Source organism: Bombyx mandarina, chromosome 03 (assembly GCF_030267445.1).
Source record: "Bombyx mandarina strain Sakado chromosome 03, ASM3026744v2".
Taxonomy (NCBI): domain Eukaryota; kingdom Metazoa; phylum Arthropoda; class Insecta; order Lepidoptera; family Bombycidae; genus Bombyx; species Bombyx mandarina.
The window spans coordinates 6,189,815-6,209,245 of NC_143210.1; the positions used below are offsets into that span (position 1 = coordinate 6,189,815).

General features: G+C 36.0%; 1 protein-coding gene and 1 long non-coding RNA gene across 8 annotated transcripts in view; one reads left to right on the forward strand and one right to left on the reverse strand.

The window, feature by feature from the left end:
* The window catches only part of LOC149503272 (uncharacterized), a 394,089-nt gene that overhangs the window by 288,804 nt on the left and 85,854 nt on the right, over positions 1 to 19,431 (reverse strand). The window lies entirely within an intron of this gene.
* Positions 1 to 19,431, forward strand: part of LOC114250692 (long-chain-fatty-acid--CoA ligase 5) — a 73,656-nt gene that overhangs the window by 25,277 nt on the left and 28,948 nt on the right. Inside the window, exons 1-2 of one of the 7 annotated variants that reach the window (XM_028184674.2) lie at positions 9,611 to 9,764; positions 18,361 to 18,632. The exons of 1 other annotated variant lie outside the window; for it this stretch is intronic. In XM_028184674.2, the coding sequence (XP_028040475.2) occupies positions 18,431 to 18,632 (202 nt within the window). In that variant the 5' untranslated portion in view covers positions 9,611 to 9,764; positions 18,361 to 18,430. Of the gene's footprint in view, positions 1 to 9,610; positions 9,769 to 18,346; positions 18,633 to 19,431 lie in introns of those variants that run through there. 5 more of the 7 variants (XM_089739587.1, XM_089739596.1, XM_089739604.1 and 2 more) reach the window with 5 other exon arrangements.

Sequence of the window (19,431 nt, forward strand, 5' to 3'; positions counted from 1 at the left end):
ACCTTGAGATATAAGTTCTAGACTAGATTAAGTCATTGTCCGAATTAAATACTTATTATAAGGAGGATTAAATTGTTTGTTGGCACGCAAAACGTCGTCAGTACGGTCACTAGTCATGCTGCAATGCCTTTACTTCAAGATGGGCGGCTATATCCAGGTCGTGTCTACGTTCATTGTTGACATAACATGAATTAGGCCGTGAACTCGCTGTCGTAATTCGGGAGTGATCAACGACATCGTGAATTCATATCACCCGTACTGGCCTAAAAGATAACAAGCCCGGTGGACTCGTTAGAAATAATTATGCCTATGTTCAAATCCCACAGGAAGGTTTTTTTTTTTTAATTTTCTAAAGAAATTCTTTATAGGTGCGTGTTGAAAAACAATTGAGACGATAAAAGAATAACATCGTATAATAGAAATCAAAAGTACAATATTCTTAAACTTGCGTAATTACCAGTAGTAAGATGTATTGTAAGCTCGCTCCGGCAGATATCGTCATTCTAACTATTTCTACTGCAATTAACTGCGACTTATCTATTTATACATTTTTCTTTGAAAAGGGAGGAGTACCGTTATATCGTCCTATTGAAAATTTGGCCTCATGTCTCAAGGTGGATGGTGGAAATTGATAAGCGCATTAGTTTTTTATTGTTATTGCTAAGACAGCCCATCCCGTGTTAAATGGCTTCCTTAGACATCAACGATGTAAATGCCACGACCCACTTTGAGACACGAGTTTGAGGTCTCAATTAATAAGTGGATTGGCTGCTCTGTCCTTTAAACTGCTGCTCAACTTTCCACTACTACTACGCGGCGGAAGGTATTACATAATAATTGTAAATACACATGCTTTAACAAAAACCGACTTCAAATAGAAAAAAAAAAGATATTCCTAAACAAATTAATATACACTAAAAACAATAATCATCGAAATAGGTTGGCGTGATAGTGAGCTATTGAGTTATTCATCTATTTGTCGCGCACGTATTTAATGCAAATTTAAGACTTATATGGTTTCCTCATGGATAACATAATCAGAACTGGACTAAATTGAAATGGGACCACACGGGAAACGTTAGCTTTCTAATAAAAAAAGAATCATCAATATCGATTCAACCAGTCAAAGGTTATGAGGTAACAAACATAAAAAAAACATACAGTCGAATTGAGAAACTCCTCCTTTTTTGAAGTCGGTTAAAAAGGAGATGACCTAAGCATCGCAATACTCACAGCACTATCGATGGAACATGTGATAAAAATACAGAAGAAGACCCGAAGCCAATCCGCTAGCCCAGGATTCCAAGATCCCTTGGGAATATATTATGTACTAGCTTTTATTTATTATTAATTTCTCCACTATTTAATGGATGTTATTATACATATAAACCTTCCTCTTCAATCACTCTATCTATTTAAAAAAACCGCATCAAAATCCGTTGCGTAGTTTTAAAGATTTAAGCATACATAGGTATATAGGGACAGAGAAAGCGACTTTGTTTTATACTATGTAATGATTATAATCTTTTCTTTATAGAATTTATTATTCTTACTTTACTTACTCAGTACTGAGTTTGCACCAAATTACATACTTCAAATTACACTCATTAATCTGAACTGAATTAAATAATAGTATAATTTTAATATGTGAAGCTCTCGATCTCAATACTAATTCCAGGTCTGCTCTTGTATACGTTTTAATTCAGCTCACAAACACGACTACCACCATTGTCTATCACCCGAGAACTTGGGGGTCGAAGCACCCATAAAGGATTAATGACGCCATTGTGGGGGAGTACTGGTCGTATCTTTCATTTTTGCTCCACCGGCATGCGCTCGTTTCCATCTCGTGACGGTTTTATGGCTTTCGATAGTTTTCTCTGAAGTTGCAATTTATGTTAAGAAAGCAAATAGTACAGTGACCGAAACATAAAAATGACTTAGAACTTTCAACGTCATTTTTTTTTTATTGCTTATTTGGGAGGTCGAGCTCACAGCCCACCTGGTGTGAAGTGGTTACTGGAGCCCATAGACATCTACAATGTAAATGCGCCACCCATCTTGAGATATAAGTTCTAAGGCCTCAGTATAGTTACAACCGCTGCCCCGCCCTTCAAACCGAAACGCATTACTGCTTCACGGCAGAAATAGGCAGGGTGGTAGTACCTACCCGTGCGGACTCATAAGACGTCCTACCACCAGTAAAAATAACAAATGTTTGTATATTTTTTCCTATTACGCTTCAAGCGTGTAACGATGTGTGAAAATCTGAGTCTAAGGATTCAATTAAAACTTTCAGAGTCTGACTGCTTAATTAAATATCTGTCCATTGTAGGTATTATTACAGTGATGAAGATAAATTTCATTACGTAATGTAGTTTGTTTTATTCTGCAACAAAGTCCGTGAGTGAATACGTTGAGCGTGTGTGCGATGCGTTAACATTAAAATCATCCGTATAGTATAGTCACAATCATACTGTGTACTAAATGATTTCTTTGAGTATCCACCTTGGGATTTAGATAGTCAAACACGAGGCGGTGCCGCTGCGTTGTGCCAAATAGACGGTTTGTTTAGTTAGTGCATATGCAGAATATTTACTCGAAATGACCCCGAACTAAAGATCGGTACTGATTTAGGGATGGCGTTCGCTGATTTAGTACATAAAGTGTTTCTAAATTTTGGCATTTAAATTGGTCTATGTATTGTTGAAATGTCGTGCGATATTTTCCAACCTAACTGTGTAGTATATTTTATTTAGTTAAATGTCCTTTAACGGATTCCAAGGGAATACCTTTCTGGAAGAAGATCGGTGATTGATAGTGCTGAGCTAGTTCCTTATTTTTACTGGTGTTAGGAACTCTTGTACGAGTTAGTACCACCACCCTGCCAATTTCTGCCGTGAAGCAGTAATGCGGTTTGAAATGTGGGGCAGCCGATCTAGCTATGCTGAGACCTTAGAACTTATATCTCAAGGTGGGTGGCGGCATTTACGTTGTAGATGTCTATGGGCTCCGTTAACAACTTAACACCAGGTGGGCTGTGAGCTCATCCACCCATCTATGCAACAAATAAATAAAAGAAGAATAATGCGATGGCAAACCTAAACATTTAACAAAACAGAGATTTATCGTGAAAATTGAAATTGTTGTTTTAAACCAACCGTCGCGCAGATTCCGTTTTCCAACCAACTTATCATAATTTGATATTATATTTAAGATATTATTTGCTACTAATGAGTTTAGTACATTATCCTATAATCGGCTTCTAGAAAATACGCCATGACATGCCAAATGTATGATTTCGAATAACAAAATGTTTGTTTATCAGCATTTTAATTTCTGTTGACGTTATCAAAGTTGTCTCGTCAAATGTACATTTTATACACAATGACCGCATTCGAAAATTATCAACAAGCAAATCGAATGCTTGTAATATTCTTATGAACTTCTTATGAAACGTATTACTGTATTTTTTTTCCGGTTTAGCGTACGTGGTGGTCCCGGGTAATTATTTTTTTAAATGTTTGTTTCACCGAAAGGCCAAAATGTCGAAATGTCAAAGCTGTATCTAATAATAAAATTTATCGTTTATAATAATACTCTTGCTGATTTAGTATTTTCTTAGATTTTCGCGATTAGTAAATGTAATTAAAACTAAGTTTACTTTTTAGTCTCGCGTTGATCATTTTGATACTTACTGATTTTAAAATAGAGAGACTTATCTGCTTTCATCTATATATTAATACGTGAAGCAAAAACTTTGTATCCCTTTTTACGAAAATTGCGCGGACGGAGGAGTATGAAATTTTCCACACTTATAGAGAATATAGAGAAGAAGTGCACAATGCTAAAATTTTTATCAAATAATGCATAAAAGATACATTAAATCAATAAGAAAACATTACACACACTACATACCATGTATTTGACGCACACACGCATGCATACTATTTATTGTCAAACTTTTGTTCTTGGCGTCTGTAGTCAAATTGAGAATAGATTAAATATTGTTTGTCTTTTTTAATATTTTTTATAGTGTAGTCTTGGCGATATTTGTGATTATAGAAGTATAAAATACAATCATAATAGTGTACAAACTTACAATTCCAATTAAGTATAGTCGAATTTCGACTACTGCGGGACCTCTAGTTCTTGTTAAATTAGCAACTATATACTAACAAATAAAAGCTCTTCTATCTTCTATCAGTTGATTTAAATCATAAATCTATATTGTAGCGGAAAACATATTTGATGCTCCAATGAACAAATGTTAAACCGAACATAGACAAAAAATGTTAATTTGATGTCATGATTTTTTACGTAACATTTTTTGTAAACGTCTTCAGACACTTCTGTAGATTAGTCACAATCATTTAAGCGATATAAAATAATTAATTGTAAGCGGAAGCATTTCCTTTTTATTATTGCTATTATATTTGAAAATATTACTTACACCATTATGACTTTTCATGGATATTAGGTTAAATTTTTTTAAATGAAGACCATGGTTTTATTATTTCGATTCAAAAATATATAGCATGTTCATTACTTTTTAATGGCTCAAAATATTAAAAGAACATAATTTACAAACGCTCTTCGAGCTTTGAGCTAGATTATTTTTTTTTATACAGAAAAAATATTGGATCACAACCGCAGCCTTTATGAAAGTCGTCATTAATGATACATTTTTTGAGACTAATCACTACCACCAATTGTTCGTTGATGGTCATTAAAAAGTTCCTTGAAGTACCAGCAACCACTGTACAAAATTACAACTCACTCAGATAAAAGACACACAACCGCTTACATCATTTGGAACAGCGATGACTACAGTCCCATAGTTGACTACAGCTACGACCCGGCTCCAGTAGCAGTCAACAACCTTTGTCGCTCTAGGCATCACTTCGTGGATCCACCTGATATATTCTCAGTTCTATGTGGTGTGTGGCATCGGTCTAGAATAACACCACCCCGTTTCTTCCCATTTGTGTCGTAAAAGGCAACTAAAATAATTACTATAAAAATGGGCAATAGCGTTCTCTTTTTTTTTTTTTCCCTACCTATGCTGACAGCCTTGAGAGGCTATTTCAGCTTCACCCTAACGTGTAGGTGAGCTCAAGGAGCTCAAACTGGAAGCGTTGCTAACACTAGCCCTAGCAAGAGCAGTGCTTTGCAGAATCTACCATCGGATCGGAAACGCGACCCACTGAGACGATCCGGCGAGAAACTCAGTGGGCTGGAGTTCTCTAAGTATTATACCAGTGTACTAAGATTATATTACCAATTAGCGTTTACTGGTGGTACTGTAGACACGAACACGTATGCACCACTGTGCTATCTATTTCGGCGTCGAAGCTAATGCATTTTTCGTCTTCGATTTTGTCTCAAAGTGATTGGCGACGTTCGCGTTGTTGTGATGAATATGGGCTTCGATAACCACTTAATACATTTACACTAAGTCCATAGTGGTATGATGACCGCTGAGTTTTTTGGTCGGACTTACTCAGCGGATCACGATTCTAAGTCGGTGATAAATTCATTTTCGAAGCAGCTGGTGATAGGCCTCCTTCGGATGCGCTCGGTTAGCAAATCCCTTCGAATTTTGAGACTTCGAGACAAGAAAAAGAGACAAGCGTATTTAAAATATATTATTTTTATTTATTTATATTCGATTCACTGATTGACGCTGCAAAACACGGATCCCCCAATTCTAATACCGTTGTGTATCATTATGTTAAAAAAACAAAACGTTTTTATTATTATTCATTGTATAATTTCCTGATTGATACTTTGAATACTTTATATAGTTTTCGTGGTCACGAACATCGATCAACAATACTACTGTTACTGTTGATTGAAGGTCACGGATAACTGATATAGGCGCGACATCAAAGCGCATTTCTAACGATCACCCTCAACTGTAATTGAATTTCGAAAAGGGCACATGTCGCATATTTTGTCAAATACGTTTTTTCATATACATGTAGTTTTGAGTACTTACCTACACTCATTTTATAATAATTTCAGTAATTTTCATTTGCTAATTAACACTAAAATATATCTCAAAAGCTAATATTTTACACTGCTTTAGAAAATAATCATTTTTGTTCATTTCCTGAACATTTTGCATTTTCAGAGATGCGCCCTTTTCGAAATTGCATATTCAATTGTTTCTACGATTTTCGATAACGTTAGAATTAATTTCGCAACCCTATCATTTTATCTTTCACAGTAAGTTTTTGCGTTATACTCGTGAACACGTTAGTCATAGCTTTTATCCGTTTGAATGGATTGAAGCGCTGTTTTTATTAGCATTATTAGGATATTTTATATGTAAGCTATCGTTGTACATTTTAAGATTACAAATGCTTAAAACAAATCCTTTTTTAAGAAAGTCGTTGGTCGATAATAATTTTCGTTAAACATTATAATGAATCCTAGTTGAAACCCCTGTAATATGTGTCCGGCTTATTTACTGCACTCATACGAGTCGTGTTTATCATGTCAACACGAACGTGGGATTTCGTAACGTTTGCTTGTTCATATGGCAAAGGAAACATTCGTCATGTGTATAATCTGTTTGTGCGGTACTTAAAAGTGCTTTCGCTCGTCCTAATTTCGGTTTAGTGTACATGTTTTGGTTGAGCTTTGAATTGTGTCATATAAGTATGAGTCGACTATTATCAAAGCCGGCAATGTGACTTTTGGACAATTATTGGTAAATCAGAAAAACGAATTATTGACTTTGTATTCCATTGGCAGTCACAAAACTCTTCTGAACGACATCTTAGATAAATAACAGGTTAAGTATTAACCTTTATTTAATGCAGGTTTTGAACCGAATTCTTTGAAGGAGACGATTATATTCAAATAAATCTGTACTGACATATCAATAACATTTTTTTGTCCAAATGCACAGATTGCCACCTTTGATAATAGACGACTCATATTAGGTATACTAGTATTGTATTTCTGACAATTGTTTTAAGTTAGATTCGGCTGATTCGTTAGAATAAAACAACGAATCTCAGACCAGAGCTATTTGTTAAATTGATACACATAAAAATCATAATTGGCCTTCTTTATTATCTTAAACGTTTTTTTTTTGTTTTTAATCCCGATTTAATACGTTTTGTTGTAAGGATTGTTATATTTTTTTTTATTTCGACAGCTTTGTCATGCCACTTTTAAAATATACAATAGCCGAGGGGATTGAGATAAAAATTTCAATAACTATTCGTTTTAGCGTTGTTTCTTCTTACCACATAGACTTGATACTTGGATAACAATAGAATAAATTAATGGCGTTTATGAATTGCCATTATAAAATGATATCCCGGTCAAGCTGTTTTCATAGAATAATGATTTAAGTTTTGCAGTCTAGTCTAGTGCTTATTATATTTTAATTCGGCTCGTACAATTTACAGTTTTAGTAATTGGTTTACAGCGGATCGGACAGTTATAGGTCGTTAGACTGACCGGCCTTTTTATCATTCAAGTTTGAAATGAAAACAAAACAAAATCTTATTTTACGTAAGTACGTTTTCAGGATCCGCTTCTAAAGCGCATTTTGTTTTTTTATTTAAAAGCTTAGCTTTTAGAGATTTTCTTTTTTTTTAAATGAAATTTCGGAAAAAATATCACAGTTGTATAGTGAGTTTTTTTGTTTGTTTGGAATAGATGAACAGATGAACTCACGGCTCTCTAAATGTTAAATGGTTACCAGAGCCCTTAGGTATGACGTCAACCTTAAGACTAGAGTTGATGTCGCAGTAATTATCATGTAATAGCCGCTTTTGTATTATTCAAAACTGTATAAGTATTGCTAAAACATAATATGGTTTTTTTTTTTTCCTACCTATGCTGATAGCCTTGAGAGGCTATTTCAGCTTCGTCCTAACGTTTGTAGGTGAGCTCAACCGGAGAGTTGCTAACACTGACCCTAGCAAGAGCAGTGCTTCGCAGAATCTACCACCGGATCGGAAACGCGACCCACTGAGAAGATCCGGCGGGAAACTCAGTGGGCTGTGTCTATGGGTTAGAGGACGGTGACCGGTGCTTGTGGTGCCTAAAAGCACCGTTAATGGATCAGGAGGATCCGTAATGACGTGCTTTGGGCGACGTCGACGGTTTACCATTCGGTCTACTGGGTCGGGTATATAGTTTCCAGCGGCTACGATGAGAGGGTGCGCATGTCGTGTCGCCTTCTCAAAATGGCGCACCGACTGCAGATATTTACTAACTGAATCGAGCTCCAGGTCATCGTGGAGATCCACGTTGAATAGGCTCTGAAACTACTGAACCGATTTGAAAAATTCATGCACTGTTTGGAAGCTACACTATTCCCGAGTGACATAGGCTATAATCTTTGTTGAAAAAAATTAGGGAACCTTACTAAAACTAAAATAACGTAATCCAAGATGTAAAAAAATTACCTAAAATAACGCGTGCCCTGCGAAAACTATTGATGATACAATAAAATAATGTACTACGACTTTGTAGAACACATTATTATTAACAAAAAGTATCGCGACAGCATATATCTCTAACTATTATAGTTATGCCGCAATAAGTGTTATTTTATTTAAAAAAATAAAACAACGTCAAATATCGTTGAAGTTTTTGTTAACGACCCGAGCGGAGCCGGAGCGGGCGGCTTGTTTATTATATTTGAAATTGTATAAAACACTTATAAAACAGTTGCAAGTAACTGTACAGAATTATGTGTAATAGTTTCGCTTCCGTTTCGAAACCAGATAATGCCTTTGCCCATTGTTTGCGGTAAAATCTACGTTTACAGCGATTAAGCTGCTCGGCCGTAGCGCAAATTTCGTTTACGATATCACAGCCCACTCACTGCAAGAACAGATTTACAAAAAAAACATGTTTAGTTATGATTTGTTGTGTTCTTTTTTCTTTGTGAAATCACTCTTGTCAGAGCGGTCGTGGTTGTCATTTAGTATCATTGCTGTGGGCCTCACGAGCAATGGCCGCTTCTCCCGGTTTGTGGTGAGCCTGGTAACTGCGTGTTCTAGTGAATCCGTAATCAATGATTCGGTCGAGATAGCTGTTGGCAAAATCTTCCACTGCTGTTTGAGAATTCGAGTTCACTGACCTGTCTCGGGCCAAGGTGGAAAAGCCTGGGGACCAAAAGAAATGCACCTCTCCAAAAAAAAAACAAAAATCGGTGTCGTTTTTTGTTAGTATACCTATTTAGTATGGTACCACGGGGTCTGAGTACGATTATCGATCGAAGGCGGTATCTTTGCGAATAATGTTTGATTTTTCAGTCCCGTTCGTATCCAGAATTTAAGACACAGGATTCTTCTAGTCTCGTCACAGAATTACTTTCTTATTCGTAGCATTCATTTCTCTAGCAATCTCCTATTAGAAAAAATGTCGATGGTTGACAACAATATAAGTTTTAAATAGCGATATACTTAATCTTTACGGAAGCGAGCCAGTTAGTCATTTGCTTTTCATTTCTTACATTTAGCGCAAATTATTTAACCATTAGTGAAAACAGCATTGCAAACTTAAAGCCAACTTAAGCCGCGATTCCCAATAGTGCGAACTCAAAAGAGAGAGGTGGCTGCAGAATGGGGGAGGCATATACGGTTTTAACATGGTTTGGCATTGTCGCCACAGTCGGCTAGCACAGCGGCCGCGCAGAACTTGCGCACGCGCACTCGCGAAGTAGCCCGCCCGGTGGTTTTCAAAACGTGATAACGTATAAGTGTTTACAAATACAGTTGCTGACTGCAGTGCGTAAGACACATTTTGCCACTCGCGTTACGTAGCTTACGTGGGGTTCATCAATGTTTTTTTGTTTTTTTTTTTTTTGGGCGAACTTGTCGTGGTTCCCGGTCGCTTTGGTCACGCGTTTCGCGTTGTTTTGTTTTTTAATTTTATGGCAGCTTTAATGGTGTTTTGAGCGATTTTTATGGGCTCTGTACTGTTTTTCGTTCGTTTTCGCATTCGCGATTTGTACGTTGCGCGTCGATTGTATTTCGTGTATATATGTTGATAAAGATTTTTGGTATGCGTATGTTATGGAAAAGTTCAGTGTTCATAAAAGCTTATTTTATTGTGCCTTCATAAGGATTTTAACACATTTTGCTTACCCAATATCTTATGATAGTTTTAAAATTTGTTTTAAATTGCTAGATCCATTTTCAATAAATTAAATGTATTTCAAATCAAACGTCATTTAATGAATCGATATCAAAACGTTAATTTGTCAAATTGCGGTTATAGTTGAAACGATCGTATCGTCTTCTCGAAGTGTTTCGGTATGCTTATTCGGTTGAGTGAGATCAAAGGGACACGCACCGTTATAGCCTAGATATTCGAATGTCCACACGCCGTGATATGCTTCTATGGATGGATATAGGCTTTGAATATTTTGATTTCTACGTTTAAAACGAAAACGCTGTAAATAATTGATATATTTCTAATGTAAATGCGGATTTTATAACCAAACTGGAATCTTTTCTTCAATAGCTATAAAATTTTGGGCACACAAAAAAAAATGGGGTATACTCCACGTTCCTTGAAACTTAATTAATACTTGGATTACATGATAACCTCAAAATGCTCATCTATCGACAGAAAGAACTCGAGAAGTAAGGCACAATGACTTCAATGGAGCAATTTTTTTTTATTGCCCCTGTAGGCAGACGAGCTCACAGCCCACCTGATGGTGAGTGGTTACCTGGCATTGGTGGACTTCAGCAATGCCAGGAGCAGAGCCAAGCCGCTGCCTACCGAAATTAGACGATTGTGTTTTAGGGCATTCGAAAACTGCCTCTGGTCTCGATTTGACCGATATTCGATATCCATTGTGCCTTTGTGGGTCATAACGACGTCCTAAAGGGGTTCTTTGTGTATAATCAAACTATGATCACGCAACACGCGTAAGCATATGGATTACAGACATAGTCTGGTCTTTGAGCATGATTCAAATCGTAAAATGTCATCGGCTTCAATGCAGTTGAATCGTTTTGAACTATGAATGGACAGTTCTCAGGCCGTATTTTGCATTACAAAGAATTTAATATTTGCAATACGTTTTGCATCACTGGAAACGTGCTTAAGATTATTAGATTTTTTTTATTACATTTCATTTGTTTTCACCCTACCCCCTGTAATGGCAACATTCTTTAGATAACAGATATATACCTACTTGTCGATCGATCGGTTTTAAAACGTAAAGAGTCAAACCATAGAACGTTTGAGGATATTTGTTCAATTACCAGTTTTTTTTTATTGCTTAGTTGGGTGGCCGAGCTCACAGCCCGCCTGGTGTTAAGTGGTTACTGGAGCCCATAGACATCCACAACGTAAATGCGCCACCCACCTTGAGATATAAGTTCAAAGGTATAGTTACCATTTTTTTACTGCTAGCCGAACTTATAGACGAAGCAGGCTATTGATTTTAACATTCTAGAATGTAAACTAAGCAATGTATTAAATACTACGATTAACTTTTATCTGACAATTCGAACACCCTGTGTAATTGATTTGAACGTTTTGTTTATTTTCTGTTTCCTAAGCGTTTATAAAGCAGGCAAGCGGTTCCGTTCGAAGTGGAATCATGCTTTCCCTTCGTACACCTCATTCTGTTTGTCAGAGCGAGCGAGAGGTGAAATGGTATCATATACATACATACTTACACACATATGTACTGAGGATGCACCACGCACCATTATTAGGTACTAGATGCACAAATCGCACAAGGAAAATGTGGTTTAAAATCGCAATCGGTTTTTATAATGTTTGACATTTTGTCATGATTTTTCTCTCAATCCCTTCAGTATAAATAATTTAAGCATTGCGGTAAAGTTTTTATCCTGAATACTCGTATATTTTATATGAACCCTTTATAGCTTAGTACGAATTATATGTTAACATATTTTATTATTGTTTGATCGGGTCACTGTAATCCAATTTTAAATAATTTCTTGTACTGTTTGTTCCGTGAAGTTAGCTTTAACTCATTAGTTTTCTCCTATGACACTATGAGATAATCTCACAAATTTTTGAACCTATTTAATGTCTTGAATTGCTTCTTGGTACTTTAGCATAAGCTTATATAACTGAAACTGCGTAACCTATTCATACACGACGCACAACTCAAAACAATGAACTATTTTTTTTTGTTTGATGTATTTCCATAAAAATGTATGGAGTAGGGAATATTTTGAAATTCCTCATGGAAATGAGAAACTTAGGTGTTAGATACAGTTTGAAAGACGCGTGTATTCGCAAATTTAACGCAAAAAGTCTTCGGTGTTATTACGTAACGAAATACCTAACACAAAACAATCTATGTATGTATTGTTGCTAAACTCAATTTTTCGCTCATCAAAACGTCAATTCGGACTAAGATAAATGATACCACGTTACCTTGATGTTGGCAAGGTTACGTACGAATCGAAGGGGAGCCGTGTACAAAAGATCAAAGCCCTTTTTAAGAGTGGCCCGGCAAGTGTGACCTTAACCTTTCAGAGCATCTGGCCGTTGATAGACCCTTCAAAACGTTATTCTTAGTTATTTTATTGCGTTCACGTTACAGACGTCAACCTATTTTAATAAAAATAAGATGTTATTACAATAAAGTTGAATGTGTAATCTGAGATACATATTTATTGTTATTATAAATAAACCGGATTGAATTGAAGAAATTGAAGAATTTAAATGTTCGTCATGCGGGTATTTTAATAGGCCGTTTTCGAGTAGTCAAATTTTTTTAAAACATCTTGAGTGTCGCTGTCGTATAAAATCTATAAAAAGCTAGTTTCGAATTTTCATTGTAATTTTAATAATTTTTATGTTAGATTAATGTAAACAACGCCTTTGTTTTCGATAAAAATCAAATTTAATGCGTTCCGAATTACACGGTTGCATTTTCAAATGTCTCTTATTTCTTGGAATCGGAGCGAATACTTTCTGAATGAGAATACTAAGTAAACAGTGCCTAGTTGAGAACGCGTACTTGTAACACACTGCCTCAGAATCGTCGATGCTCGAGCTCTGAATGCAAAACAATTCTACGAAACAGTAAAGACATCCTGTAGCTTAATCCGATTTACGATGTGACATGTTGTTGTAATATTATTACATCTTTTTAATGCAATTCAAACTCGCAATTGAATTTTAAAAAGGCTGTTGGGAAATTATTATCATTATTTTTATTGTTCTCATTATTAAATAAATTAGTTAATTCTGTAGGCATATAAGAGGTTATTACTGTTTATATACCTATACCCGACCTATCCGTACGTGACTTCAAAATTAAATAGTCTTACTCGTAATCAATTCTCGAGTTAGTGTACCGTACCTTGTCTATATAAATTATAAGTGATGGAATTATGTGCAGCAATGAATAGGTACCTACTTACATACTTACCTCTCTGTCGTGTCGTGACGAACCCGTGACTCACTAAGTGTAGGCGTTTCGTTTTGTATGCGCGTTCGTAACCGCTAGGAAGTGCATTGGCGGTAGGTAGGTACGTAATAATTATAGCGCGTAATTCGTTGCCAAATGATTCCTGTCCACCTGATGGTTATCTGGAAGAGATTGCTCTTACGATAAGACCGCCATTTGTACTTTTTTGTATTTAATATATCGCATTGCTTATTTTTTTTGGTGTACAATAAAGAATACTCTCTTAAGAACACTTTCTCTCTCTCTCCCTCTCTCTCTCTCTCTCTCTCTCTAATAAGTTTATGTGTAACATCATCAAAAATATTTTTTATGAATTAAATTTCGTGAAATTAAATTCAAATTTAATCTGTTTACGAAATTTGTGAAAAGTTAACATGTAGTATACATTTTTTCTCGAACCAAGCATTCCAAATTTTAAATTTATTACGATTCACCATTGTAACTGAAGTTGTGAAGGGATTAGAAATAGTGTAAGAGAAAAATTAAGACTCCATGTGAATATTCCGCTTTATTGCACCATTGTGCGCTTTGAATACGCGAAACCAGAATCGCTATAATATTTAAGTATGCAACTGCCTTCTTAAATATTATAGTGATCCTCGGGGGTATTTAATTAATATTCTCGCGTATTAAAACGGTCCAATAAAACGCGTTTAAATTCAAATTGATCGTCTTTTTCTTATTGCTAAGATAAGTATAGGAATTGACGGCCAAAAGTCCGGAGCCCATAGACATCAACAACGTAAATGGCGCCGCTCAACTTAAGACTTATTTTTAATTATATTTGGAGCAACTAATTATATGTAGTAAAGCTATATTAGGTCTAAATAATTGTTTGAAAATGCTGTTTAATAAATCACACACTCGGGCCTCCATTTTAGAAAAATAAAGGTATTTTATATATATTCATAATAATATGCGTATAGCATGTAATATTTTTTTTATTGCCCTTGTAGGCAGACGAGCGCACAGCCCACCTGATGGTGAGTGGTTACCGTCGCCCATGGACTTCAGCAATGCCAGGGGCAGAACCAAGCCGCTGCCTACCGCGTAAATAGATATGTTTTATTTGCAAAAGTCGAAATACCTCTAGTATCGTGAAATATTAGTTTTATCTTTACACGAAAGTGAAAATAAATTATATTTGACGCAAGCTGATTTTACACTCGACTGTACGCAAACCGTGCCACAGACAGAATAACGATAGTTTAATTCACATCAAGACTGTACTGAACGATATATTCAATTTAACGTTCCACAATCAAAATTCCGTAGCTCTACTATGCCATCCGCGCCATTGCAAGTTGAAAATAACGGTCACGATTTTCGAGAAAGACAAAAAAAAAATGTGCAGCTCAAATAAGGAATCTGGTCGAGCTCGTCATATCACTTTCCATCAACGGTAAATTTTTACTACAACTACGCGTCTATGAAGTAATTAAAACGGTTCGCGTTTGGCCGTGCTGCTTTTTAACTGTAACCGCGTCTCGCTGGGAGAGAAAAAAAAAAAATTCGCGAATAGTGAATTGGCGACTTTATCAAAACACGCTGCGCTCGGAGTTCGGTGACCTCGCGTTTTGTTACTGCCCGATATAATGGCACGGAGCTATATACATCGAATAAACACAATCTACAATTGGTAGCACTGTGCAATCTACAATGGTCACGAAACGCTGGCTCTTTGTGGAATTTCGTTCGACAAAAAAAAAAAAAAACTATACTGGCGCTGACATCAATTAGGAGGATGCATTCAAAAGAGGCTACTGACATTTGAATAGGCCTACCTACGGTGGAACGAGTTTCCGTGGTAGCGGCGTAATTTTATTGTTTCGCGAACCAGATCAAAAAGTCTAAGCGTTACTACCGTTAGGTGTGAATGTGCCGATAGCGGAAACGCTCGTCAATTTTATAAGTCCCTACTGGACGTCGATTCTGGTTGAGCAGTGGTCAGTGACGTATAACCGTAGCCGACGTTTGCTTATACGAATTTAAAAATCGAAATTACAGAGTACCTTCTCCGAAATTCTTTATAATTTCGTACTGGTATTTCCGCGTATTTTTTGTTAGTTAAAAATAATACGTTTGATATGCTTTCGGCAATGTAAGTTTGAAACAATTTATTTTAATTCGTAGCCTAGCCGTTGATAACGCCGTTTTCTATACTTTGTACTGAGAACTTGATTGATATGAGTTTTTTTAAATTATTGATATGAATTTAATATGACGTATGGACGCAATATCTTACATTTGGAATGATCATGAGTTTTGTTATTTTAATTACTTGAAGGACGGTGTAGTCTTACAATTTCTAGTTAGATCTTCAGACGCAAGACATTTTTTAGTAATTATGAATACCTACCTAATAGAAATAATAGCTATATCCAAAATTGTATCGCTTTAATTAGGTAATCCATTCTTTTGTGAGTTTGGTTTTTTAACTAAGGACGATTCACTTTATGAAGTTATGGGCATAAGTTCAATATGTATTAAAAAATCAAATAAATAAAGTTTTTTTTTTTGTTATTGCCCTTGTAGGCAGACTAGCATACGGCCCACCTGATGGTGAGTGATTACCGTCGCCCATGGACTTCAGCAATGGGCCAGGGACAGAGCCAAGCCGCTGCCTACGAAAGATAATTGGAAGCGACGACAAACAATACAAAATTAAAGTTCGGCCAGATAACTACTACTCTGTAAATGAAATGGTCATTATTATAATAATACAATATTTGCGATCAATTTATCAAACTTGCAATCAAAACAATATAATTTATTGTTCCGAAACAGTCTCGTAGTACGAAAACCGAGCCCAATAACTTACATGATTGATCTACAAAATAAATCGTGCGGGGCTCATTGCGAATTCTAGTTTCTCTATGGTTTGTGCCTGGCTTTATGAAATTATGTTCGCTTCAAGACGGCATTATTCAATATCAGAATTAATATTAAATGCTTATCGGTACTGCCTACAAGTTTAGTTTCAATCCTTTAAGATTGTGATTAGTGAAGATATCAGTTAAATAATAGATAAATTGACAAAAATGGGTATTTGATGATAGCTTAAAAAAATCAAAATTTGTGGACTTATTGAAGGTTTTTTTTTCTCGGTTGATAGATGATTGTAAGCGTGCTGGCCAACGTACTTACTTCTAAGGGAAATTAGCTACCTGCTGCTAGAGTTCGAAAAACGCTATAGTTTATGTAAAAATCATAGATCAGACTAGAACGGTTCCGAAATCAGAAACCAAAAAAAATCATTTTTTCTGCTTCAGTAATGTTCTTGTTTTAATCAATAATAATATAAATGCCTTGCGTCGATAATCTGAGGGTCGTGGCCTCATGAGGCTTTCTTGGGAAAATACACATAGTGAGGTCCCGGGTCCTTCCTTTCACAGCAGTGCTTTTGGAAGAGATTTAGTTCTTCGAGGCCGCTGAAGCCTTATTTGGGTCCGAATAATTAACCGCCGCCAGACATTCGGCGTTGACTGTTTTATGGTGGAAAGGTCAAACTCCAATTCAACCCTCCTCTTTTCTCATCCGGGCTTGAGAACCGGCATTAGCAGAGTTGATATAAATATAAACGAACAGTGTAATTATTTTGTAAAAACAAAAAAGTTAACTAAAAGAGATTCTAAGTAAGTGACATAAGTAAATAATTCAGCTACTAAACAATCAAAAGAAATTCACGAACACGTTTTGAAATTTCAAAAAAGATAAGAAAATGTTTGATCATAAATGTTCTCTGTAATAAATCATCCGAGCAGTGAATACATACAGAACTTCTAAATTACGCTAGATCCAACTGTTTAATCACTAAATACATACAAATTGAGGCGATTAATAACAACAGCTCGTCATTAACGTGAACAAGTTTTTTTATTTTTTATTGCTTAAATAGGTGGACGAGCTCATAACCCACCTGGTGTTAGTTAAGTGGCTACTAGAGCCCATAGACATCTACAATGTAAATGCGCCACCCACCTTGAGATATAAGTTCTAAGGTCTCAGTATAGTTACAACGGCTACCCCACTCTTCAAACCGAAACGCATTACTGCTTCACGGCAGAAATAGGCGGGGTGATGGTACCTACCCGTGCGGACTCACAAGAGGTCCACCGGTGAAGGAGTGAGTGAGTTGTTAGGTTTTTTTTGAACGGCTTCATTCGCGGTTCTGTTTTTGACGATCAATTATTCAGGCTGTCTGTCTGTCTGTCTGTCTGGCTACGGACTAATTAATTTACGGCGAGATAAAATCTTGGAGTTTTTAAACGCATTTTTCCGTATCGCATATCGGTGTTTAAGTAATTACCACTCAGCTGCTCACTTGACTGGGGCCACTTCATAAATTACATTACATTAACAAATGTTTTTTTTGCTTTTTTACTGGTTTACAATGTTGACTGTGTTAAGAACGGATACAAGTAATGCGCTGCTCTTCGAACTAGGAAATATCAATACTAAAAGCTTAATTTATTCATTAAATTAAATGGGAACATTTAGTAGATAAAGAATTCGCTTAGGAATGGCGTGTATTGAAATCCTTGTAAATCCTTATAAAGGCAAATGAGCTGCGAGGACTTGTAATTAGACCTGAACAGTGTCAAATTTTGTTGACAATATTTGTCAGGTTACATGTTAATATTAATCATAATAATCAGTTCGACGAATAAGTTAGTAAAGATAAGCGACCCGTTGGAATCAGACACTAGATTACGTTTCAGCTATCGACACCGGCGATGTTAATGAACCCCACAAGGCCAAAGCCTCCTCGAGATAACTCTATAAAACCTTTTAGTTTTATGGATTCCGTTTCATTCCGCAACAAAATAATTCGATATCGAATATCTATACGACGGCCGAGTGGCAAGCGTGTGCTCGTAGAGAAAATAAGCTTAGTTTAAGTTGTGCAGGCGGATCGAACCATGCCCTAGACACGGATGGGAATGCTAATGCAGCAGTAAAGCTGCCTGTTTGGAAAACATGTGCAAAAACAACAAAATGGGAAGCGGTAGATTTGGTTTTGCCGTTAACAAGAAAGACAAAGTGAATGTTACGAATGAAGTGAAGACTGAGTTTAGTGTTAAGGAAAAATGTCAGAAAATACAGAAGAAACTAAAGACTGAAAAGAAGAAGACTGAAGACGCGCAGGAGAAAACGATCTGGTGGAATCAATGTAGCAGTCGTAAGTTTTTGATATTAATTTAAAAATAAATAAATATCTCGTTTGTAATAGGTAATTAGTGTCTACTGGTTTGGGTTTTTGCGTAGCTATTTCAAGACAAATTGGATGTTTGATGGCATTTCGTGAAAAATTTCTTAGCATAAAGGAGATATTCGATCTATTACGATCATGTAATTAGGTAATTACGTAGCTTTGGGCAAAGTTAAAAAACTTATTCTACGAAACGTAGATTGGAATCGTTGAAGATTATTCGCTTCCATTGTTAAAGGCTGAGAGGCCCTTCAAGGGCCGTCATGCTCGTTACGCCCTTTGAATGCACAATGAGGGGAAATTAGAGCACCAAGGTTCTAACTTTTGAAATCAACAAGTACCACGAGTTATTCAAGCGACAAGGTATCGAGGCCAACAATGCGACCTTAAACGTTGCCTTCAAATTATATTTGAGCCCTTCTAATGATTAAAACGTTGGTTGCGACATTGACTTTTGCGATTCATGCATGCATCTAATTGAGATTATTCATTATGTTGATAGCTACAATGTTATTTTAGGCAAAATTGTATTTATCTGACTAATTAAGGTAGCTATTTTAAACAAAGTTATAATTATTTAACTAAAGTAAGGAAGCTATTGTATTTAAATGTGACCGTGGCCATATGGACCATTACAAACTATTTGCTCGTAAGTAAGATAACATGTTTGCTTTTCCCCTTACAGTAAATTACGTGACTTTTATTAAGAATTTATACATTATATATACTAGCTGACCCGGCAGACTTCGTAGTGCCTCAATCGATAAAT